Here is a 25,506-nt window from a genome sequence, read left to right on the forward strand (position 1 = left end):
TAACCTTCTTTGCTGTCCACTACATGTCCAATTTAGGTCCACTACATGTCCACTACCACCCTCTATCTTCCACCTTCGAGCCAGTTTGGAATCCAAATGGCTAGTTCTCCCTGTATTCCATGAGATCTAACCTTGCTAATCAGTCTCCCATGAGAAACCTTGTCGAATGCCTGACTGAAGTCCATATAGATCACATCTACTGCTCTGCCCTCATCAATCTTCTTTGTTACTTCTTCAAAATACTCAATAAAGTTTGTGAGACATGATTTCCCTCACACCAAGCCATGTTGTCTATCCCTAATCACGTTTCCAAGTACATGTACATCCTGTCCCTCAGGATTCCCTCCAACAACTCTCCCACTACCGACATCAGGCTCACCAGTCTATAGTACCCTGGCTTGTCCTTACCACCTTTCTTAAATAATGGTACTACATTAACCAACCTCCAGTCTTCCGGCACCTCATCTGTGATTATTGTTGGTGCAAATATCTCAACAAGTGTCCCAGCAATCACTTCCGTAGCTTCCCAGAGTTCCAGAGTACACCTGATCAGGTCCTGGGGATTTATCCACTTTTATGCGTTTCAAGACATCCAGCACTTCCTGCCCTGTAGTATTAACATTTATCAAGATGTCACCATCTATTTCCCCACATTCTATATCTTCCATGTCCTTTTCCATAGTAAACACTGCTGCAAAATACTCCTTTAGTATCTCTCCACATCTCCTGCGGCTCCACACCAAGGCCACCTTGTTGATCTTTGAGGGTCCCTGTTCTCTCCCGAGTTATCCTTTTATCCTTAATGTATTTGTAAAAACTCTTTGGATTCTCCTGAACCCTATTTGCCAAAGCTATCTCATGTCCCCTTTTTGCCCTCCTGATTTCCCTCTTAGGTATACACCTACTGCCTTTATTCCCTTCTAAGGATTCACTCCATCTATCCTGTCTATACCTGACATATGCTTCCTTCTTTTTCTTAACCAAACCCTCAATTTCTGTAGTTATCCAACATTCCCGACACCTACCAGCCTTTCCTTTCACCCTAACAGGAATACACTGTCTCTGGACTCATGTTATCTCATTTCTGAAGGCTTCCCATTTTCCAGTGGTCTCTTTACCTGCGATCATCTGCGCCCAATCAGCTTTTGAAGGTAGTTGCCTCATACCATCAAAATTAGCCTTCTTCTAATTTAGAACTTCAATTTTTAGATCTAGACTATCCTTTTCCATCACTATTTTAAAACTAATAGAATTATGGTCGCTGGCCGCAAATGCTTCCACACTGACAGCTCAGTTACCTGCCCTGCCTTTTTTCCCAAGGGTAGGTCACGTTTTGCACTTTCTCTAGAAGGAACATCCATATACTGAATCAGAAAATGTTCTTGTACACACTTAACAAATTCCTCTCCATCTAAACCCTTAACACTGTGGCAGTCCCAGTTGGACGACAGCAATTCAAACAGAGGACTGACCACCATCTTTGGGCTTCAAGGAATGGTCAATAAACAACAATCTTGTCAGAATCTCCCATACTCCAAGAAGGAACAAACAACACTGTGTGTCTGCAATGTGAAGTTTCTAAACCAATCATGTTTCAGTTCAAGTGTTTTCCAGCTTCATTTTTTTGATGTAAATGAAGAACACCTGACCTACTTCTAAAGATGAACATCAGCTCCAGCCATTGCTCTGAAATGCAGACCCTGTAAATGTCTGATGGACGTGTGGAATTTAGGTCTACCTTTTGAGTTTGACTTTACTTCAGTGAATATCGGGTGGTCCAGATTTGACCTACATTTACACCATTGCTGTTCACGAGCGAGATACTGAGCTAAGTTTATTACTTTGCATGAACAGACACACAAGTCACCAATTGGCCACATTTCTCGTTAATGTCTCCATGGTGACAGAACATTTTAATGTTGAATCATGATTGATACAGAAAAACATCCTTCCAAGCCCTAAGCAGACTTCATCCACACCCGGACCATCCAAATCCCTGAATTTGACTAACTGCACATTTTACAACATGAGACACACAATGTACCTGTCATTCTCCCAGGCTCTTTACTCCCTGGAACAGTGACAAATCTTGTGGTAAAACCTGAACCAAGTAGGAACGAGGAGGTGGGTGGTGGGTGGGAGAGTGATACCACATGGCATGGGGACACCACCTGAGACTGGAGGGAATGATCCCCGGCATCGGGAAAGTGGTGCGGGAAAAAAATTTGGGAGAGATTACAACTGGGGAAGAGGAAGAGAAACCCAGAGCACGGAATGGTGAAGAGCTGGGAGTGGGAGCTGGAGTGACACTTGGGCAGACCAGAGGGTGGGAATGGAGGGACAGTCTCGAGGGGTTGAATATCCTATTCTACCATTTTTGCCCAGGAAAAATATTTTGTAACATTAAAACCTTACATGTAACTGGGCTTCTTCTAAACAAAATGCAAAACAACGTCAGGTTTGTGCTGACAGATCTCACAAGAGGAGTCACAGTCTCAGTGCCTCTTCCAATGGTTAAAATCACATCTGTAGGGGAAAAGTATCATTATAGAATGTGTAAAAATGCAGTCAGGGAGGGGAATGAGGAAAAGGCTGTAAACTTTGATTGAACGTCAGAGGGCTCCATCACCGGGTTTACAGCAGAACAACAATCAAAGTTGATGAAGGGAATGCTGAGAGATGGGTTCAACCCACAGGGCACCCCCACCCCAGGGGCAAATGGTCATGGATGGTTTGAAGAATGATAAAGGTCAGAGAGGGGGAGTGATCATCACCACTTTATATTTACAGTTGTGTAAATGAGTTAATACTAATACAAGAAGAAACGGTGAGTCAGTGGCTGCAGCAGGTGTCGATGAGGATAAGGTAGAAACAGCTGAAAAATGGCAGTAGACAGGGACACCCCGTATACTGAATCACAGCTGTGTACCTCACTACACTGCACGAAGGTGGGAACTCACCCCATAGTTAAAGAGGGCTCACTGAAAATTAGGGTGTTGTTCATACACAACATCAAAGATTCAATATTGGATTAATAATGAATTTCAAATCCTTGGGAGTGGAGTGAACTGTGTTTTTTGATTCTAATTAAAAACAATGTTTTGTGCTATACACCTTCTGGGTTGTCTTACAATCTAGAATCCTTGGGGCACTCCACTGGTCACAGGTCTTCAGTCTGATTTGCACTCCTCCACCACCACCCTCTATCTTCTACCTTTGATCCAGTTCTGTATCCAAATGGCTAGTTCCCCCTGTATTCCATGAGATCTAGCCTTGCTCACAAGTCTCCCATGAGAAACCTATTGAACACCTTACTGGACTCCATATAGATCATGTCTACTGCTCTGCCCTCATTAATCCTCTTTGTTACTTTTTCAAGAAACTCAACCAAATTTATGAGCCATGATTTCCCATGCACAAAGCCATATTGACTATCCCTAATTAGTCATTGCCTTTCCAAATACATGTAAATCCTGTCCCTCAGGATTCCCTCCAACAACTTGCCCACCAATGACGTCAGGTTCATGGGCCTATAGTTCCCTGGCTTCTCCTTACTACCTTTCTGAAATAATGGTACTATTATAATATAACATAATATAATGACATAATGATTGGTGGAGTAGCAGAAAGCATAAGGGACTGTCAGAGAATACAGGAGGATATAGATAGACTGGAGAGTTGGGCAGAAAAGTGGCAGATGGCTTTCAATCCAGACAAATGTGAGGTGATGCATTTAGGCAAGTCTAATTCTAGAGCGAATTATGCAATGAATGGAAGAGTCTTGGGAAAGGTTGATGGGCAGAGAGATCTGGGAGTGCAGGTCCATTGTACCCTGAAGGTTGCTGCACAGGTGGATAGAGTGGTCAAGAAGGCAAATAGTATGCTTGCCTTCATGGGACAGGGTAGTGACAAGTCATGTTAAAATTGTACAAGATATTGGTTTGGCTGCATTTAGAACAGTGTGTACAGTTCTGGTCGCCACATTACCAAAAGGATGTGGACGCTTTAGAGAGGGTTAAAAATGTGTTGCTTTGGAGAGGGTGCAGAGAAGGTTTACGAGGATGTTGCCTGGTATGGAAGGTGTGATCTATGAAGAGAGGTTGAGTAAGTTAGGTTTACTTACACTAGAAAAAAATGAGATTGAGGCGGGACCTGATTGAGATTTACAAAATCATGAAGGGTATAGACAGGGTGGATAGAGACCAGCTTTTTCCCAGGGTGAAGGATTCAATAACGAGAGGTCATGCTTTCAAGATGAGAGGTGGAAAGTTTAAAGGGGATGCACGTGGCAAGTACTTCACACAGAGGGTGGTGGGTATTTGGAACGCGTTGCCAGCGGAGCTGGTAGAGGCAGGCACAGTAGATTCATTTAAGATGCATCGAGACAGATGCATGAGTAAGTGGGAAGCAGAGGGATACAAATGCTTAGGAATTGACTGTCAAGTTTAGACAGTACATTTGGATCGGTTCAGGCTTGGAGGGCCAAAGGGCCTGTTCCTGGGCTGTAAATTTTCTTTGTTCTTTCTTTGTTAGCCAACCTCCAGTCTTCTGGCACATTACCTGTGACTATCGATGATACAAATATGTCAGCAAAGGGCCCAGCAATCACTTCCCATCTTCCCACAGAGTTCTAGAGTACACCTGATCAGGTCCTGGGGATTTATCCACTTTTATGCATTTCAAAGCATCCAGTTCTTCCTCCTCCTTAATATGGACATTTTTCAAGATGTCACCATCTATTTCCCAACATTCTATATCTTCCATGTCCTCCACAGTAAACACTGATGCAAAATACTCATTTAGTATCTCCCCCATCTCATGCAGCTCCACACAATGGCCACCTTGCTGATGTTTGAGGGGCCCTATTCGCTCTCCAGTTACCCTTTTGTCCTTAATGTATTTGTAAAGACCCTTTGGATTCTCTTTAACCCTATTTTCCAAAGCTATCTCAAGTCCCTTTTTTTTGCCCTCCTGATTTCCCTATTAAGTATCCTCCTACTTCCTTTATACTCTTCTAATGATTCTCTCAATCTTTGCTGTCAATACCTGACATATGTTTCCTTTTTCTTAACCGAAACCTCAATTTTTCCAGTCGTCCAGCATTCCCTACACCTACCAGCCTTTCCTCTCACCCTTATAGGAATACACTGTTTCTGGATTCTCGTTATCTCATTTCTGAAGGCTTCCCATTTTCCAGCCGTCCCTTTACGTGTGAACATCTGCCCCCAGTCAGCTTTTGAAAGTTCTTGCCTGATACCATCAAAATTAGTCTTCCTCCAATGTAGAACTTCAACTGTGAGATCTGGTCTATCCTTTTCCATCACGATTTTGAAACTAAGAGAATTATGGTCGCTGGCCCCAAAGTGTTCCCCCACTGCCACCTCAGTTACCTGCCCTGCCCTTATTCCCCAAGAATAGGTCAAGTTTTGCACCTTCTCTAGTTAGTACATCAACATACTGACTCAGAACATTTTCTTGTACAGTCTTAACAAACTCCTCTCCATCGAAATGCTTAACACGATGGCAGTCCCAGACTGTGTTTGGAAAGTTAAAATCCTCTTCCATAACCACCTTATTATTTTTACAGATAATTGAAATCCCCTTACAAATTTGTTTCTCAATTTCCCGCTGACTATTAGGGGTTTATAATACAATCCCAACAAGGTAACCATCCCTTTCTTATTTCTCAGTTCCACCCAAGTAACTACCCTGGATGTATTTCCAGGAATATCCTCCCTCAGCACAACTGTAATGCTATCCCTTATCAAAAACTTCACTCCCCCTTCTCTCTTGCCTCCCTTTCTATCATTCCTATAGTGTTTGTATTCTGGAACATTAAGCTGCCAGTCCTGTCCATCCCTGTGCCATGTTTCTGCAATTGTTATGATATCCCAGTCCCATGTTGCTAACTATGCCCTGAGTTCATCTGCCTTCCTTGTTATGCATCTTGCATTGAAATAAATGCAGTTTAATTTTTCAGTCCTACCTTGTTCTCTGCTTTGTTCCTGCCTGCCCTGACTGTATGACTTGCTCCTTTTCTCCACTGTACCAGTCTCAGATTGATCTCTTCCCTCACTATCTCCCTGAGTCCCACCCCCCCTTCCCCCTTTACTGGTTTAAATCTTCCTGAGCAGCTCTAACAAATCTCCCTGCCAGTATATTAGTCCCCTTCCAATTCAGGCGCAATCCATCCTTCTTGTACAAGTCACTTCTATCCCAGAAGAGATTCCAATGATCCAAAACTGTGAATTCTTTTCCCATACACCAGCTCCTCAGCCACGCATTCATCTGCTCTATCCTTCTATTCCTACCCTCATTAGCTCATAGTACCGTGAGTATTGCTGATAGTACTACCCTCGAGGATCAATATGAACATAAGCCAGTACCAATGAGAAATATTGCCAACTTCATTAGAAACAAAATTACAACAATCTTTAACACTAAACACACAATCTCAAATCCTATTTGGCTCCTAAGGTTACAATAATTCCCGAGTTTCTTGGAGATTTACACAATTGGTCTCCCTCTCTGGGTGTGTGAAGCTGCTTTCTTCCTCTCTCTCTCTCTCTCTCTCTCTCTCTCTCTCTCTCTCTGGTTGGTCAGTTGGTCTTGCCTCTTGCCATGTTGGTCTCCTCAGAAGGCCTCCAGAAGATTCCAAGAGCAAAGTCTGTAGGTGAAGCCTGTTTTTATATCTTTTAGATGGTTTTCTGGAACTTTCTATTGTTCTGGCCAATCAGGGAGATACGCTTGATAGTTGGAAACAGAGTCAATCATTTGGATGGATTGCTGATGTTAGTTTATTTATTTGTAGAAGGGCCGGCACTGTACCATGCTGTCAGGGCCCTCCTCTGCTCAGTAGATAAGTTGGAGGGAGTATGTCTGTTCTGCATAAATATTGCCTTTTACATTAGCAAATGTCATTAGTACCTGACTGCTGTGTTTGCTCTGTGTCTGGTGTGTGGACTTTGTGATTTAAGAACTTTATTTTGCCAATGTACCCAGCATCCCTTGCTGTTTGACCAAGTTCGCAATCTATCTTCATTTTAACAGCCAGGAGGATGCTGAAGCCATAAACAAACGCGTAGACCTGGATGCCATTAATCAACCCCTCAGAAAACAAACAGGAAATGACATCACCACAAACCCCAGTAACCCCATCCAGGAGAAAGATATAAATAGAAAGCAGGAGACAACAGCTTCGCTTCACTTGGATGTCGCCTCTGATGATTTTACCTAGCCAGGTAATGAAACATCTGGATATCAAACCTACAGCTCAGCGAGCAAACCTACACCCTACACCTGTACACAATGTATTAATCTAGAATACCGTGAATATTTCTGATCTCTTTAAGAGAAAGGTATACACTTATACCCACCTTCCAGTAATACAAAGACTGTTCATGAGGCAAATTATGTATATCTACCCATATTTGACCAATTCCATCAAAGAGGTAAAAACAATGACTGCAGATGCTGGAAAGCAAATACTGGATTAGTAGTGCTGGAAGAGCACAGCAGTTCAGGCAGCATCCAACGAGCAGCGAAATCGACGTTTCGGGCAAAAGCCTGATGAAGGGCTTTTGCCCGAAACGTCGATTTCGCTGCTCGTTGGATGCTGCCTGAACTGCTGTGCTCTTCCAGCACCACGAATCCAATTCCATCAAAGTCCCATTTTAGGAATTCTGGGATCCTGTTTATAAACACTGCCCTCTACTGGCAGTCAATAATTTTAGCTCCAACTAAGAATACTGTACAGCATTTATTCTCAGTTGAAAATTATTCAGCTGAATTAACGTCAGCAGGAAGCATTTCATTCCCATTTACACTCACTGTTCCCACTGGCTCATTTGTTCAATGCTTCGAATCAATGGCTTTATCCAAGTTTCTCACTTCATTGGCCTTGGAATTCTGATCAGGAGTCAGTCATTGTCACCGACACACTTCCCCCGTTCCCCATGACCTGACACCATTCCCGAAATGACCGTGTCAGACCGGACAGATCCCCACAACCTGACACCCATGACCTGGATTGACCCAAAACTCCCTCACTTTCCCACCAACCCCAGGAGTCTACAGATCCCTCATCACTGACCCACTACTCCCCTTCTCCCCAAACACAACCCCATTGAAACGGTCACCTCCCCCCATCCCATCACCAGCAAAACAACAACCCCTCCCTTTCACGAGACTTGGTAACCCCTTTGACCCAAAATGGCTCCTGGTCCTGCCAATGGGATTGGAACTACAACCACCTGCATCACCCATCGCCACCCAACACCCACCCAGCCCCTCCCTCACTGACCTGAGACCCCACCCAAAGTGACCCAGGTAGTACTGACCCCTCCTTCCAGACCTGGTAGCACCACACCCCATCCCTAAAGCCTCTGGAGCTGACACTGCCCCTTCAACACATAGAATCATAGAGTCATACAGCATAGAAACAGACCCTTTGTTCCAACTATAATCCCAAACTAACCAGTCCCACCTGCCTGCTCCTGACCCATGCTCCTCCCAACCTTTCCTGTTCGTGTACTTATCCAAATGTCTTTTAGACACTGTAATTGTTCCCACATCCACCACTTCCTCTGGAAGTTCATTCCACACACACAAACCACCCTCTATGTGAAAAGGTTTTTAAAACTCTCTCCTCTAACTTTAAAAATGTTTCTCCTTGTCTTGAAATCCTCCATCATCGGGAAAAGACAACTATCTATTCCTCTCATTATTTTCTAAAGGTCTATCAGATCACTGCTCAACCTTCTACGCTTCAGTGAAAAACATCCCAGTTTATCTCACCTTTCAGTATAACTCAAACCGTCCATACCCAGCAACATCCTGGTAAATATCTTCTGAGCCCTCTCCAACTTGATAATACCCTTTCTATAACAGGGCAACCAGAACTGGTCACAGTTTCCCAGAAGAGGTCGCACCAATGTCCTGCACAACCTCAACATGAGGTTCCCAACTCCTAGACTCAAAGGACTCAGCAATGAAGGCAAGCGTGCCAAATGCCTATTTAACCACCCTCTCCATATATGAAGCAAATTCAAAGAATTATGCACCTGCAGCTGTAGTCCCTCTGCTCTACAACACTACCCAAGGCCCGACCAATTGAATTGAATAAGCCCTACCCTTGTTTGTTGTACCAAAATGCAATGCCTCGCATTTATCCAAATTGAACTCCATCTGCCATTTTTCAGCACATTGGCCCATTTAATCAAGATCTCTTTGTGATCTTAGAAAACCTTCTTCACTGTCTGCTATGTCACTACTAACCATGCCTTCTACGTGCTCATCCAAATCATTTCTATAAATGACAAACAAAAGAGGACCCACAACCAATCCTGTGGCAACACCGCTGGTCACAGGCCTCCAGTCTGAAAAGCATTACTCTCCACCATTACTCTCTGTGTCCTGCCATTAAGCCAATTCAGTATCCAATTGGCAAGCCAATTGGCAATCCCATGTGACCTAACTTTACTCATTAATCTACCATGGAGAAGCTCATCATACGCTTTACTAAAACCCAAATAAACAACGTTTAATACTCTGTCATCATCAATTATGAAAATACTTGACCAAGTTTGTGAGACACGATTTTCTTCACACACCATGCCAACTATCTTTAATCAATTTGTGCCTCTCTAAATGTCCATAAATCCTATCTTTTATAATCACTCCCAACAATTTACCCACAACCACAGTCAGACTCACAGGTCTATGATTCCCCAGTTTCTCTTTAAAACCTTTCTTAACCCAAGGTACAACATCAGCCACTCTCCAGTCATCAGGCACCTTGCCCATAGTTACAGATGTTGCAAATATTTCTGCAAGGGCTCTTGTAATTTCCTGTCTTACTTCTCACAATAGTTTAAGATTCATTAGATCAGTCCCCAGAGATTTATCCACCTTTGTGTTCTCTAAGACCTCCCGAACTACCTCTTTAACATAGAACATAGAACGTTACAGCGCAGTACAGGCCCTTCAGCCCTCAATGTTGCACAAATCTGTGAAATTGATCTGATGTCCATCTAACCAACACCATTCCATTATTACCCATATGTATGTCCAATGCCCATCTAAATGCCCTTAATGTCGGTGAGTCTACTGCTGTTGCAGGCAGCCTCCTCCATGCGCTTAATACTCTCTGAGTGAAGAGACTACCCCAATTTCTGTCCTAAATCTATCACTCCTCAATTTAGAGCTATGTCCCCTCATGTTAGTCTTCACCATCCAAAGAAACAGGCTCTCCCTGTCCACCCTGTCTAACCCTCTGATTATCTTATACGTCTTGATTAAGTCACCTCTCAACCTTCTTCTCTCCAATGAAAGCAGCCTCAGTTCCTTCGAACCTTCCTCATAAAACTTTCCCTCCATCCCAGACAACATCCTAGTAAATCTCCTCTGAACCCTTTCCAAAGCTTCCACATCCTTCCTATGATGTGGTGACCAGAACTACATGCAATACTCCAAGTGCAGCCTTACCAGTGGCTTGTACAGTGAAGCATGACCCCATGGCTCTGAAACTCAATCCCCCTACCAATAAATACCAATACACCATATGCCTTCTTAACAACCCTATCAACCTGGATGGCAACTTTGCGGGATTTATGCACCTGGACACCGAGATCTCTCTGTTTATCTACACTGCCAAGAATTTTACCATAAGCCCAGCACTGTATTCCTACTACTTCTTCCAAAGTGAAGTACTTCACACTTTTCTGCATTTAACTCCATTTGCCACTTCTCAGCCCAACACTGCATGTTATCTGTGTCCCTCAGTAACCCATAACATCCTTCGGTACGATCCACATCTCTGTCTACCCTCATGTTGTCTGCAAATTTATGAACCCATCCTTCTACACTCTCCTCCAGACCATTTATAAAAATGACAAACAGCAGTGGCCCCAAAACAGATCCTTGTGGCACACCACCAGTAACTGATCTCCAGAATAAACATTTCCCATCAATCATCACCCTCTGTCTTATTTCAGCGAGTCAACTTCTGATCCAAACCGCTAAATCACCTTCAATCCTGACACTTCGTATTTTGTGCAATAGCCTACCGTGTAGAACCTTATCAAAGCCTTACTGAAGTCCATATACACCACATCAACCACCTTACCTTCATCCACCTGTGCCACTTTCTTGAAGAATTCAATAAGGTTAGTGAGGCACGACCTACCCTTCACAAACCTAATCAAATTAATCCTTTCCAGATGACTATAAATCCTATCTCTTTTAATCTTTTCCAACATCTTACCCACCACCGAAGTAAGGCTCACTGGCTATAATTACCAGGGTTGTCCCGACTCCCCTTTTTAAACAAGGGAACAGCATTTGCTATCCTCCAATCTTCGGGCACTACTCCTGAAGACAATGATGACATAAAGATCAAAGCCAAAGGCTCAGCATTCTCCTCCCTGGCTTCCCAGAGAATGTGAGGATAAATCCCATCCAGCCCAGGGATCTTGTCTATTTTCAGATTTTCCAAAATTGCTAAAACATCCTCCTTGTCATCCGCAATCCCATCTAATCTTGTAGCCTATATCCCCATGTTCTCATTAACATTGCCCTTTCCAATGTGGATACTGTCAAAACATATTCATTATGTGCTTCCACTATGTCCTCAGATTCCACACACAACTTCCCACTACTATCTTTGATTGGCCATAATCTTACTCTAGTCATTCCTTTATTCTTGATATACCTATAGAAGGCCTTAGGGTTTTCCTTGATCCTATCTGCCTTGATCCTATCTTCTCATGTTCCCTCCTGGCTCTTCTTAGCCCTTTCTTTAGATCTGTTCTGGCTAACTTGTAACTCTCAAGCCCCCTGACCGAGCCTTCTCGCCTCATCCTCACATAAGCTGCTTTCTTCCTCTTGACAAGAGATTCAACTTCTTTGATAAACCATGGCTCCCTCTCTCAACAACTACCAGACCTCCAGACCTTTAGCACTGTGGTAGCCCCCATCAATGTTTGGAAAATTAAAATTCCCCATTATTACAACCTTATTGTGCATATATATATATATATGAGATCTCCCTATATATTTGTTTTTCATTTTCTCTCTGAATTAGATTAGATTAGATTACATTTCAGTGTGGAAACAGGCGCTTCGGCCCAACAAGTCCACACCAACCCGCCGAAGCGCAACCCACCCATACCCCTACATTTACCCCTTACCTAACACTATGGGCAATTTAGCATGGCCAATTCACCTGACCTGCACATCTTTGGACTGTGGGAGGAAACCGGAGCACCCGGAGGAAACCCACGCAGACACGGGGAGAACGTGCAAACTCCACACAGTCAGTCGCCTGAGGTGAGAAATGAACCCGGATCTCTGGCGCTGTGAGGCAGCAGTGCTAACCACTGTGCCACCGTGCCACCCACTACCCACTCTTAATATTGGGGGGCCTACAGTACAATCCCATCAAAGTGATCTTTCCATTTTTATTTTCAATTTCTGCCCATATATTTTCACTTGATGGTTTTTCAGAAATATCTTCCCCAGTCCCATGTTATTGATGGTTATGTCTGCAGGAAGTGGGTTTGGTTGTGAATCCTATCAGATCGTATGGATCAGTTGTAGCAGCAGTTAGAGGCAATGAGGAATTTACAGGAGTTAGAGGTGTGATGGATGGCAGTTAAAGGAAGGGAGAAAAAAAACGCAGATAAAGTCAGGTAGATGGGTTACCTCCAAGAAAGGTAGGAGAAGTAGGCAAGTAGTGCAGGAGTCTCCTGTAGCTCGTCCTATCTCAAACATGTATGCTGTTGTTGAAAAGGTCAGGGGTGACAGACTCTCAGTAGCATGAACAGCCAGGTTTCTGGTACTGAGACTGGCTCGCATGTAATGAGGGGTACGTCAGGTTCCAAGTGATTGATTGTGATCAGGGACACTCCAGTCAGAGGCATAGCCAGACGTTTCTGTAGCCAAGATAGAGACATCAGTTGCCTCCCTGGTGCCAGGATCAAGGATATCTCAGAGAAGGGGCAGAATATTCTCAAAGGAGAGAGAGAGAGAGAAAGAGACCAGTAGGAGGTCATTGTACACATTGGGAATAACGACATAGGAAGACAAATAGATGAGATTCTGAGAAGAGAATACAGGAAGTTAGGCAGGAATTTAAAATGTAGGTCCTTGAGGGTAGTAATATCTGGATACTCCTGGTGCCACAACCTCGTGAAAGAAGGAATAGCGTGACTGAGGAACTGGTGCAGGGGAGAAGAGTTCACATTTTTGGATCATTGTAACTTTTTCTGGGAAAAAGGTTACTGTTCGAAGGACAGATTGCACCTGAATTAGAAGGGGACTAATATATTGGCAGGGAGACTTGCAAAACATGACCTACTCTTGGGAAATAAGGCAGGGCAGGTAACTGAGGTGCCAGTGGGGTAGCGTTTTGATTTACTTTGACTTATTCATTATCACATGTACCTAAGTACAGTGAAACGCTTTGAGTACAAGCAATACAGACAGATCATAGTGTTAAAAAAATACTTGAATAGAAGCATACAGGTTAAATGACACAGGGCGTACACCAGGCAAGATTAACATTAGCAAGCTCAGCATGATTTGAAGTTAGAGAGTCCATTCATCAGTCTAATAACAGCAGTGCAGATGATGTTCCTGATCCAGTTGGAGCCTGTGTTTAAGCTTCTGTATCTTCTGCCTGATGGAGGAGGTTGTAGGAGAGCATTGCTGGGGTATGATTGGTCTTTGATGATGTTGGAAGCCTTTCCGTGGCAACGAGCTGTGTAAATGGATGGAAGATTGGCTTCCATTTTAGGGCCAGTGGACCATAATCCTATCAGTTTTAAAACACTGATGGAAAAGAATAAAGTGGATTTAAAAGAATTGGAGGAAGGCCAATTTTGATGGCATTGAGCAAGTACTTTTAAAAGTTGATTGGAAGCGGATGTTTGCAGGTAAAGTGGCTGGAAAATAGAAATCCTTCAAAAATGAGTAAACAAAGGTCCAGAGACAGTATGTTCCTGTTGGGGTGAAGGGCAAGGCTGGTAGGTGCAGGGAATGCTGGATAACTAGAGAAATTGAGGCTCTGGTCAAGAAAAGAAGGAAGCATATGTCAGGTAAAGACAGCAGGGATTGAGTGAATCCCTAGGGGAGTATAAAGGCAGTGGAACTATACACAAGAGGTCAATCAGGAGGGCAAAAAAAGGGTTTGAGATAGCAAATAGGGTAAAGGAGAATCCAAAGGGATTCTATAAACACACTTGATGGTAAGGTACTAGGGAGTGTTGGTGAACAAAGAGACCTTGGAGTGCAGGTTCATAATTCCTTAAAAGTGAAGTTGCAGGTCGATAGGATAGTGAAGAAGGTATTTGCTATGCTTGCTTTTCTTGGTCAGTGCATTGAGAACAGGAGTTGGGAAGTCATGTTGTGGCTGCACAGGAATTGGTTCGGCCACTATTGGAATGTTGCATGCAATTCTGGTCTCCCTGCGATAGGAACGATTGTGTGAAACTTAAACAGGTTCAGAAAAGATTTACAAGGATGTTGCCAGTGTTGGAGGCTTTGAGCTATAGGGAGAAGCTGACTAGGCTAGGGCTGTTTTTCCTGGAGCGTCAGTGGCTGAGGGATGACCTTAGAGAGGTTTATAAAATCATGAGGGGCATGGTTGGGTGAATAGCCATGGTCTTTTACTGGAGTCAAAAACAGAGGGCATAGGTTTAAGGTGAGAGGAGGAAGATTTAAAAAGGACCTGAGAGGCAACTTTTTCACACACAGTGGTGCATGTGTGGAATGAGCTGCCAAAGGAAGTGGTGGAGGCTGGTACAATTACAGCAATTAAAAGGCATCGGGATGGGTATATAAATAGGAGAGGTTTAGAGGGTGTTCTGGACGCGGTGTCTTGCAAAATTCAACTACATCCTTGTGTAGTCCAGGCCAGTAAAAATATCTTAGCCTGTGTTTTCTTAACCCCAAATGGCGTCCAAGTGGTAGCTTATGCGCCACTCACAGCATTTTCTTTCTATACCCTGCTGGCAAAACAATTTGATGAATCTCTGCCCACTTCTCATCTGCTTGAATGTGTGCTGGTCTGCATTTCCTTCATTAAGACATCATTTGTTTACAGAGGAGAATTTGTGGTAGGAGTACTGGACAAACTCTCAGCTCCAGGAATACAATTTGTTCTTGCAACTGACATAACTGATTCACCGGTAGGTATGCTGCATACTCTCGTTACCGGTGTTACAAATGTTACCGGTGAATCAGTTATGTCAGTTGCAAGGACAAATTGTATTCCTGGAGCTGAGAGTTTGTCCAGTACTCCTACCACAAATTCTCCACTCTTCTCTGGACTCTCTAGCCTCACTTTACATAACTGACACGGTGATGCATTCATTCTCCTCTGTAAATGTCTTTTGACATAACTGTTTTAAGTTCTCATCTTTCTGCTGTAACTTGATCTGCCCAGCAGGGCTAAAGATACTTGCATGTTTACCTATTTGTTCCTGCTCTGTCCCACTTATCTAATCAAAAAATGTCTCAGATAAAGCTATGTCAGCTTCCTTAGCTGTGCCTTTTGATTTCTCCTGTTTCCAAACATGTGCCTCTGTGACCTCGTTAAGACACAATCTGGGAAAATTTCCAAATAAGTCTCCTGCAGGGCTTCAGTTGCTTGAGTCTCCACTGGTTTTGCAACGAGAGTATGCAGCACACCTACCGGTGAATCAGTTATGTCAGTTGCAAGGACAAATTGTATTCCTGGACCTGAGAGTTTGTCCAGTACTCCCACCACAAATTCTCCACTCTTCTCTGGACTCTCTAGCCTCACTTTACATAACTGAGCACTTTTACTCTCAGCATGAATTCCTGTAACCAGTCCCTTTTCTGGCAATAGTCTCTCGGGAGTTCATATCTCCTCATCCTTCAGCATGACAGACTGAAAGCATCCTGTGTCCCTTAATATTGTAAGCTCCTGACCGAGTACTCCTGTCCTATGTGAATAAACTTTACCCTTGCATGTATATTTTTTAAGCAGATCTGGCACTTCCTCCTTAATATACCCCTGATCATCTTGTCCACTCTGAGGCAGTTGTCTAACTTTCCTTGTGCTTTTTGTTACTAGTCCAACAAAACTCCCAGGCTTGTCAGGTTTTCCTACATCTGGCTTTCTCCTCGCCTACCAACTCTGTGATTTTGTGTGGCCCACTTCATTACAATGAAAACACCAGAGCTTTTATACTTCTTTGTCCCCCTCAAGGGTTTCTTTTTTACCCTGTGGTAAGTTATCCTTATGATCTTCACGGAGATCTACCTTTCCCTTTCCACATGTGGATTTCTTTTTGTCCCAGTTTCTATCCCTCATGGACTGAAATTGATTCTGGAAGCCAAACTGAGTTTTATGAAGCAACTCATAATCATCAGCCACTTCAGCTGCTAACCTTACCATTTTAACTCTCTGCCCTTCCACATGAGTTTGCATTATTTCAGGTAATGAATTTTTCAATTCCTCCAAAATAATTGCCTCTCTCAGGGCACCATCGGTTTGCTCAATATTTAAAGATCTTATCCATTTATTAAAATTACTCTGTTTGATCCTTTCAAACTCAATATAGGTTTGACCAGGGTCCCTCCTTAGATTCCTGAAACGTTGTCTATAGGCTTCTGGTACAAGCTCAGATGCAGTTAAAATGGCTTTTTTCATCTCCTCATAATCCCCAGGTACCTCCTCTGATCGTGATGTGAATACCTCACATGCTGTACCTACATGTTTCATTTGGATCAACAAAACCCACATTGCCACTGGCCATTGCATTTGTTTAGCCACTTTTTCAATTGAGATGAAAAAGGCTTCCACATTCTTCTCATCAAATTTAACCAATGCTTGAACACACTTAAACGTTTTCTCACTAGGCTTCTGACCACCAGGGGCTTGCTCCTCCTCACTCTCTTCCTCACTGAGCCAACCCTCAGCCTTTATCTCCAGCCTTTTTAAGTGTCAGGTTTTGAAGTTCAAATGTTTTCTTTTTTTCTCTCTGTTCTGCTGCTCTCTTTTCTTCCCTCTCTTCTGCTTTTAATCGTAACTCAAACTGTCCTATTTCTGCTGCCTTTCCTTATCTCTTGCCTCTCACTCTGGTTCCTCCAGCAAGTTTAAGTTCTGAGCTACTGCTGTAAATCTCTCTCCTTTCCTCACAGAAGCAGGCAGTTCCAATTCCAGCTTGTCTGCGAATTCCTGCAGCTTGGTCTTATTCACCTCTTGCAAAAACTTACAAAGTCACCACATCCACATTCAGAAAACCTTTGGTGACTGAAAGAGCCATTACTATCCCAAGCTGTGTCTCCCCAACCAAACCACCACCAGGAATAAAGACACTAGCGCCCACCACTCACTGTTTAAAATTCCACAAAGAGCCCCATATCTTATGGACTACACCAGACCACTCAAAACATTCTCAAGTAGGCAGCCCAGACCATAACTTTGCAATTTGTTTTGTTAGGTGTACAGTGAAAGTTACCTCGAGTGAGGTAGCTAGGTTGACTACCAGGTTTTAAAACAGACAAGGATGTATTCACAAGATTCACAAAGAACAGAATAAAGACCCCCGACAGAACTCAGTCTATCCAAACTAGACTTAATTATGTGGCTCCGAATAAACACAACAGTCCCAATAAGCAAACCCCCTTAAAACACAGTAAAAAAATAGAACAGGTGTCTACAAGTTGAAGTTCGAAGGGCAGAAAAAGAGAGAGAGCCTGTTCACACAGTCCCCTGCTGAGGTCCCAACTAGTTCTGGACTGAACTCAACTGCTCAGCTCGAGGAAGCCCATTCCTGATGAAGGGCTTTTGCCTGAAATGTCGATTTTCCTGCTGCTCAGATGCTGCCTGAGGACCTGCTGTACATTTCCAGCACCACACTCTTGACTCTGCTCAGTTAGAGAGCTGACCACTCCCCTTCCATTATACAGGTCATTTCTGAAACACGACCACTTTGGCCTAAGTCTCATCTGTTTGTATATAAACAAAAAGGCCTCGCAATACCATTTAATCTCTGGACCAAACCAGTTTAATCAGCACCGGGAGCATTTAAAAAACCAAAGACATAGTATCCTTGAGAAAACAAACAGATTTTAGCAAAAAGGAACCAGCTTTGTAACAAGGGATATGGGCCAAATGTTGGCGAATGGGACGAGATTAGTTTAGAGTATTTGGTTGACATGGAAGAGTTGGACGGAAGGGTCTATTTCTATACTGTACAGCTCTGTGACTGTAATAGTGTCCCCTCCAGCTGTGAAGTCATCCATGGGGCTCACTAGTATTTTTGTCACTGATCTGACTGTCTTTGAGCAATTTAATGCTGTGTTTTCATAAGATATGAGTTCTGTGTGAAGAAGCATAAACTGTTTATCACGTCCAATTGCCTTCGATCCTGTCAACTCCCTTGAATGGTTGATCTCTTTACAGAGTTCTGTTATTGTGAACTGTTCAGATTTCTTTCAGTGGTTTTGAGTTTGCTTCACTTGGCCATTCTCCTTCCCAGCATGCATCAGAAACAAACCTGACCAGCCATTTTAGGTTATGAACAGTTCAAGAAGAAAGTTCACCTTATTTACAGCAACAAGGAAAGGGCAATGAATACTCTCCCAGCCAGCCACACCCACATCCTGGGAGTGAATTAGACAATAGACAATAGATGCAGGAGTAGGCCATTCTGCCCTTCGAGCCTGCACCGCCATTCAATATGATCATGGCTGATCATTCCTAATTAGTATCCTGTTCCAGCCTTATCTCCATACCCCTTGACTCCACTATCTTTAAGAGCTCTATCCAATTCTTTCTTAAAAGAATCCAGAGACTGGGCCTCCACTGCCCTCTGGGGCAGAGCATTCCACACAGCCACCACTCTCTGTGTGAAGTAGTTTCTCCTCATCTCTGTCCTAAATGATCTACCCCGTATTTTTAAGTTGTGTCCTCTGGTTCGGCACTCCCCCATCAACGGAAATATGTTCCCTCCTACCAGAGTGTCCAATCCTTTCATAAGCCTATACGTTTCAATCAGATCCCCTCTCAGTCTTCTAAACTCAAGGGTATACAAGCCCAGTCGCTTCAGTCTTTCCGTGTAAGGCAATCCTGCCATTCCAGGAATTGACCTCGTGAACCTACGCTGCACTCCCTCAATAGCCAGAATGTCTTTCCTCAAATTTGGAGACCAGAACTGTACACAGTACTCCAGGTGTGGTCTCACCAGGGCCCTGTACAGCTGCAGAAGCACCTCTTTGCTTCTATACTCAATCCCTCTTGTTATGAAGGCCAGCATGCTATTAGCCTTCTTCACGACCTGCTGTACCTGCATGCTTGCCTTCATTGACTGGTGGACAAGAACACCCAGATCTCTCTGAACAGCCCCTTTACCTAATTTGATACCATTGAGGTAGTAATCTGCCTTCCTGTTCTTGCCACCAAAGTGGATAACCAGACATTTATCCACATTAAACTGCATCTGCCATGCATCTGCCCACTCACCTAACTTGTCCAGGTCACCCTGTAATCCCCTAACATCCTCATCACATTTCACCCTACCACCTAGCTTTGTGTCATCAGCAAATTTGCTAATGTTATTGCTGATTATTAAAAATAACTCCTGATGTACCCACAGGGTTCTCACTGTTTCTGTAAAGCAAACTCTGTCCCTGTCAATCTCACTTTAATGCAGCACTTCTCGATGGTTTAATCTGCTCTCCCAGTCTTTCCAGTACAATGGCACCTCCTGGTGTTTGTACTGTTTCAGATAAAAAATCCAATCACAAGAACCAGACATTAACCACAGTTTGTAACACAAGACCATGACCATATTAACATTGAACCCTTTTGTGACCGTGTTCTCTCCTCTGTCACCAGGGCCTGGGCAGCATCCTCCTCATTTGTACAGACAGATGCAAAGTGTTCATTTCACATCTCAGCCACACCCTCCTGCTTCTGTGTGAATCCCCTTGTCAGTCCCTAATCAGTCCTGCTCCTCCGTTAATCACTCAGTTGTTATTTATATGTCTACAGAAGACTTTGGGATTCCCCATCATGTTAGATTAGATTAGAATACCTACAGTGTGGAAACTGGCCCTTCGGCCCAACAAGTCCACACCGACCTTCCGAAGAGCAACCCATCCAGACCCATTCCCCTTCACCTAACACTATGGGCAATTTAGCATGGCCAATTCACCTAACCTGCACATTTTTGGACTGTGGGAGGAAACCAGAGTACCCAGAGGAAATGCACACAGAAACGGGGAGAATGTGCAAACTCCACACAGACAGTTGCCTGAGGCGGGAATTGAACCCAGGTCTCTGGCACTGTGAGGCAGCAGTGCTAACCACTTTTCCACCATGCTGCCTGTTGCTGGTCTTTTCTCATAATTCCTCTTCGCTTCAGTTATTTCCTTATTCCTCTCACGTCTGAACCTTCAATATTCATACAGGTTCGCAATTGTATTTTCTGCCTTGCACCATGTTAACGTGCAGTCCTTATACACATCCATTCCCCACAAGAACGGCCTGAGACCCTCTGCTTCTTCCTCTCCCACAGACCAATCCAGTCTCCCTCCACCAACACCCTCCTCTGCCTCACTGAAGCAGTCCTCACCCTCAACAACCTTTCCGTTAACTCTCCCATTTCCTCCAAACCCCAGGGGGTGGCCATGGGTATCCAGATGGGCCCCAGCTATGCCTGCCTCTTTGTTGGCAATGTCAAACAGTCCCTCTTCAGTACGTACTCAGACATTGTGCACCAACTCTTCTGCCGTTACATCGATGACTGAATTGGTACAGCATCCTTCTCCCAGAATGAACTGGAGCAGTTCACCGACTTCACCCACAACTTCCACCCCACTCTCAAATTCACTTGGTCCATCTCGGACACCTCCCTCTCCAATTTTGACCCAACCATTTCCATCTCCGGTGACAGTCTCCAGACAGAGGTTTACGACAAACCCACACACTCCCATACTTACCTGGACTACACCTCCTCCCACCCAGTATCCTGCAAGAACTCCATCCCATTCTCCCAATTCCTCCGCCTCCACTGCATCTGCTCGGACGAGGAGACATTCCACTCACGAGCATCCCAGATGTCCACCTCTTCCAAACCCGGTGCCTTTCCTCCCTCTGTCATCCAGACAGCCCTCCACCACACCACCCACATTCCCCACTACACTGCTCTAAACCACCCCCTCGACACAATAAAGACAGAGGCCCCCTTGTCCTCACCTACCACCCCACCAGTCTCCGCACCCAATGCATCATCCTTAAATATTTCTGCCAACTTCAACTAGACCCCACCACCAAGAACATCTTGCCCTCCCCCATCCCTCTCTGCCTTCCACCAGGGCTGTTCCCTTCGACAGTTCTTGGTTTACACCACTTTCCCCCCCAACACCCCCCTGCACCCCCAGGTACCTTCCCATCAAACCAGAAAAGATGCAAAAACTGTTGGTACACCACTCCCCTCACGTCCACCCAAGGCCCTAAACAGTCCTTCCAGGTGAGACAGAGGTTCACCTGCCTCACCTCCAGCCTAGTTTACTACATCAGGTACTCTCGGTATGGTCTTCTCTACATCGGGGAGATCGAGCATAAACTGAGGGAACATTCACCGAGCATCGCAGCTGGTCCTGCAGGGGCTGACTGGACTTCCCAGTAACCTCCTATTTCACTTCGTCCGAATCACTCTCTTTCCGACATGACCATCCTTGGCCTCCTCCATTGCCACAATGAACAACACTGCACATTGGAGGAACAGCACCTCATCTTCCGCCTGGTCAGCCCACAGCCCAGAGGACTCAATATTGAGTTCTCCAATTTCACATAACCCCAACTCCCTTCCCAGGCCCTCCCCATCCCTTCCACTGCTCCCCAGCTACCAATCAGACTCATTCCTCCCATTGACCAACCAGGTCATACCCTCTGTCTGCCTTCACCTCTCCCCACTTCACCACCCTGTCCCTCGCCACCCCCTTTATCTGCAGCTCCCCTTACGCCCACCCCCTGTCCTGAAGAAGGGCTACACCTAAAACATCGACTTCTCCATTTCCTGATGCTACCTGGTTTGCTATGTTCCTCCAGCCTCCTGCCCGTCTCCTTTGGCTCCACCCATGGGGGCAACTGTCTGTGTGGAGTTTTTGCATTCTCCTGTATTTGTGTGAATTTCCTCCCGTTAATCCAGTTTCCTCCCACAGTCCAAAGGTGAATAGTTTAAATTGCCCAGAGTGCCCAGGGATGTGCAGGTGAGGTAGGTGAGCCGTGTTAAATGGAGGGTTACAGGGGTAGGTAGGGGGTGTGACTGAGTGGGATGCTGTTCAGGGGGTTGTTGTGGTCTCAATGGGCTAAATGGCCTGCTTCCACACTGTAGGGATTCTGTGATACTTCTGATAGACAACTTGTCACAGTATCCTCTCACCTGTTTCATTTATTACCTTCACATCTGGATGGATGTATGGATTCTACATATCATTTCATACTATCCTTGCTATTCTATCACACACCAACAATGCTACCCCATCATATTCCCCCTCACCACTTGCCTGAAGCCTGCTGACCCTCAGGTATAACTCTACACCAACAGCCACCTCTGTCTAATGGGAGAGAACATCCTCTGGGACGATGGTGACTTTCACTGTAACTACAATACCATGGGAAATAGGAACAGGAGTGGGTCATTCAGCCCCTCGAGTCTGCTCTCCCATTCTAAAGGATCAGGGATTTGTCGATGACATGACAATTGATGGGAAAGTAGGCTGTAATGAAAAAAATTAGAAATTTACAAATGAATGGCTAAAATTTCACAGATTGGAATTTCCCTTCGATTAGTGAGAGGTTACTCACCATGATTGGATGAATAGAAAAGCAAGTCATCGACTAAATGGGAAGAAAGATCAGTGAGCTTCATTGCAGAGGGACCTGGGTGTCCTAATGCATGAATTACAGGAACTAGTGTGCAGATATAGGAAAAGGAATTTTGCATTAATTCCAGGAGAAAGGTAGGATGAAAGGAGGTGTTGAAACTGTACAAGGCATCAGGGAGACTGCACCTGGAGTGTTGTGAAACTGAAAGCCATTCCACACATGTCAATCATTGACCCACACATGGAACTCCATGATCTTATATCCCCAATCTCACCTTGCCCATGGCTCATGGACACAGTGGGCCAAATGCCCTCCATTAATGTGGGATCATTTTCTGAAATAGAATTGTGACTTTTAATCTTCAATACTTTGACACATTAATTTCACTGAAATGTGGAAGGCTGTATATAATGTTAAAATTGTGATATGAGCAGTGACCCGGATTTCCCTCAGAGTGAGAATTGAACAGGAGACCGAGTGTTGTGATGCATCACCCTCTTTATTTCACAATGAGAATACATTCCCAGCAGTTAGAAAAACACAGACAAACACTGACTCGAAGACAATGGCTTCTTCATTGCACACGAGAATCCTGTGAATGAACGGCCTGTTAACAGGAATCGTATTGGAATAGATCATTTCTTCAGTCACACATTCAGTCAGTCTATATGTGAGTGGGAGCTACCAGTGTGGGGTGAGGAGATCTGAAGCTGAATTTTATTCCATCATCAGACTCTGGATTCTGATTTCACATTGGGATTCTATCGCCATTTTAGAGATCAGTTTGAAGCTGCTTCATTCCTTCCTCTAGGCTCCAGTCCACATCCCTCTTCCTCCTCTCACTGACCCCTCCTGGTCCTGAGCCTCAATGAAAGCTCCCACTCTCCTGCCCCCTTCCCTTATGCTGCAAAGTTCAACAAGTGAAACCTCTGACCCCAGACACCACAGCACAAAGCTGACTGATTCTTAGGTGTCACTGACTTTCAGATGAAGGTGGGACATCATTCCAAATGGGTCACAACAAAGAGTATTGATGGAATACAATGCATTCCATGTAGGAATACTCCACAGGGCAGTTCCAGCACCAACCAACCTCAAACAACCAGGCTCTGTAATCCCTCCCACTGTCAATGAGCTCTGACCACATCAACGTGAAACATTCTGACCCAACATGACTGAGATTAAACAGAAGTATAATCCATCACCAGGACCATCCCTGTCTCACGCTGTGCACAAATCATTCATTTCAAACAAGATTAGAGAAAAGAACATTTAATCCCTGTTTCCCAGTGAAGGACCCAGCTCCCCATCTACAATTGAATTTAACCCTCTGTACGTGCTGGAAGAAGTCTTTAAACTGATGTCACCAATGCCCAAATGAATCTGAAACACTGGGCAATAATTTAGTTTTGAAGAGAAATCCTCACTATAAAGGATATTAAAAGGAACACGAGCATCCAGGACAGCTCTGTCAGGGACAGTCAGAGCAACCAGAGCTGGAACCTGATGTCTGGTTAATGTGTGGCTGGAAGACCACATGGTTCCTCCATATGGGGATGAGGGAGTGGGCAGGAACTGGGCTGATGGGACAGAATTTGGGGAAATGTGATGGTAGCCAAATATGGAAAAAAAATCCCAGGGGAATGTTTAGAATTGGTGAGTGACTGGAAAATGGTGGCATTTAGCGTGATCTGGATGTCCTTCTACATCAAACACAGAGCGTTAATGGACAGGTTCAGCAAGCTACTGGAGAAAGAAACAGTATCTTATCCTTTATTACAAAGGGAGTGAAGAGCACAAAAATCTCACGTCAGTTGGAGCAGTGGATGACGTCAGTAGTTTTACTGTCCGTACCCAAGAGTGAATTACAGTGAGTGCAATGACATCATTGGACAGATGACCCAATCGAGGGACAGTGTGGGAAAGTGGATTTGAAGGAGAAGATCAGCAATGATCTCATTGAATGGTGGATCTTCTTTTTTATGACCCGGGGAAAGACAAGATGGTACAGCCCCCAGGACAGCTGAAAACCATCGTGCGGAGGTGAGAGTGGAGGGAAGTGTGGAGGGAGGATGATGGGCAGGAGGGGGAGGGGCTGTAGTTGGTGGGAGGGTGGGAAGGAGCATGGACAGAGTGGCAGGTGGGTGAGGGGTTTCAATGGAATGTGTGTGAGGGAGTAGCATGGAGGTAGGTGAGGAAGGGAGAGGACCAGGGGAGTGGGAGAGATTGGAGCAAGGGTGGAGGGGTATATTGTCAAGTAAGTGAGAGAACCTTTGGGGTCTAACAAGAGATCAGGCTGGTGTATAGGGGGCATGTTGGTTTTGCTGGGATCAGAATGGAGTGGAATGGGATTAATGGATCTGCTGGGATTGTATGGAGGGTGGGGACATGCCAGGTCCTGATGGTTTAGGGATGGGGTGCGAGGCTACCTGGTCTGGACGGAAAGTCACTTCCACCTGGGTCACTTTGGATGGGGTTTCAGGTTAGTGAGGTAGGAGCTGTGTGGGTGTTGGGTGGTGATGGGGGAATGCAGTTGGCTGTCAGTCCCAATCCCATTGTCAGGAGCAGGGGGTGTCTGTTCAGGGGCAGCTTTCCAGTCTAGTCGGGTTGGGCTGAATGGGGTGTGAAGGCTGGTGAAA

The 25,506-nt window shown here is 44.6% G+C and overlaps 2 protein-coding genes across 2 annotated transcripts in view; both read left to right on the top strand.

The window, feature by feature from the left end:
- LOC140456994 (heme-binding protein 2-like) overlaps positions 1-25,506 on the top strand; it is a 308,917-nt gene that overhangs the window by 105,429 nt on the left and 177,982 nt on the right. The gene's annotated exons all lie outside the window — the stretch shown is intronic.
- Positions 1-25,506, top strand: part of LOC140453673 (uncharacterized) — a 109,069-nt gene that overhangs the window by 72,812 nt on the left and 10,751 nt on the right. Inside the window, exon 2 of the mRNA XM_072548580.1 lies at positions 7,051-7,241. Within this exon, the coding sequence (XP_072404681.1) occupies positions 7,051-7,237 (187 nt within the window). The 3' untranslated portion in view covers positions 7,238-7,241. The remainder of the gene's footprint in view (positions 1-7,050; positions 7,242-25,506) is intronic.

The sequence above is a fragment of the Chiloscyllium punctatum genome, chromosome 3 (genome assembly GCF_047496795.1).
Source record: "Chiloscyllium punctatum isolate Juve2018m chromosome 3, sChiPun1.3, whole genome shotgun sequence".
Taxonomy (NCBI): Eukaryota; Metazoa; Chordata; class Chondrichthyes; order Orectolobiformes; family Hemiscylliidae; genus Chiloscyllium; species Chiloscyllium punctatum.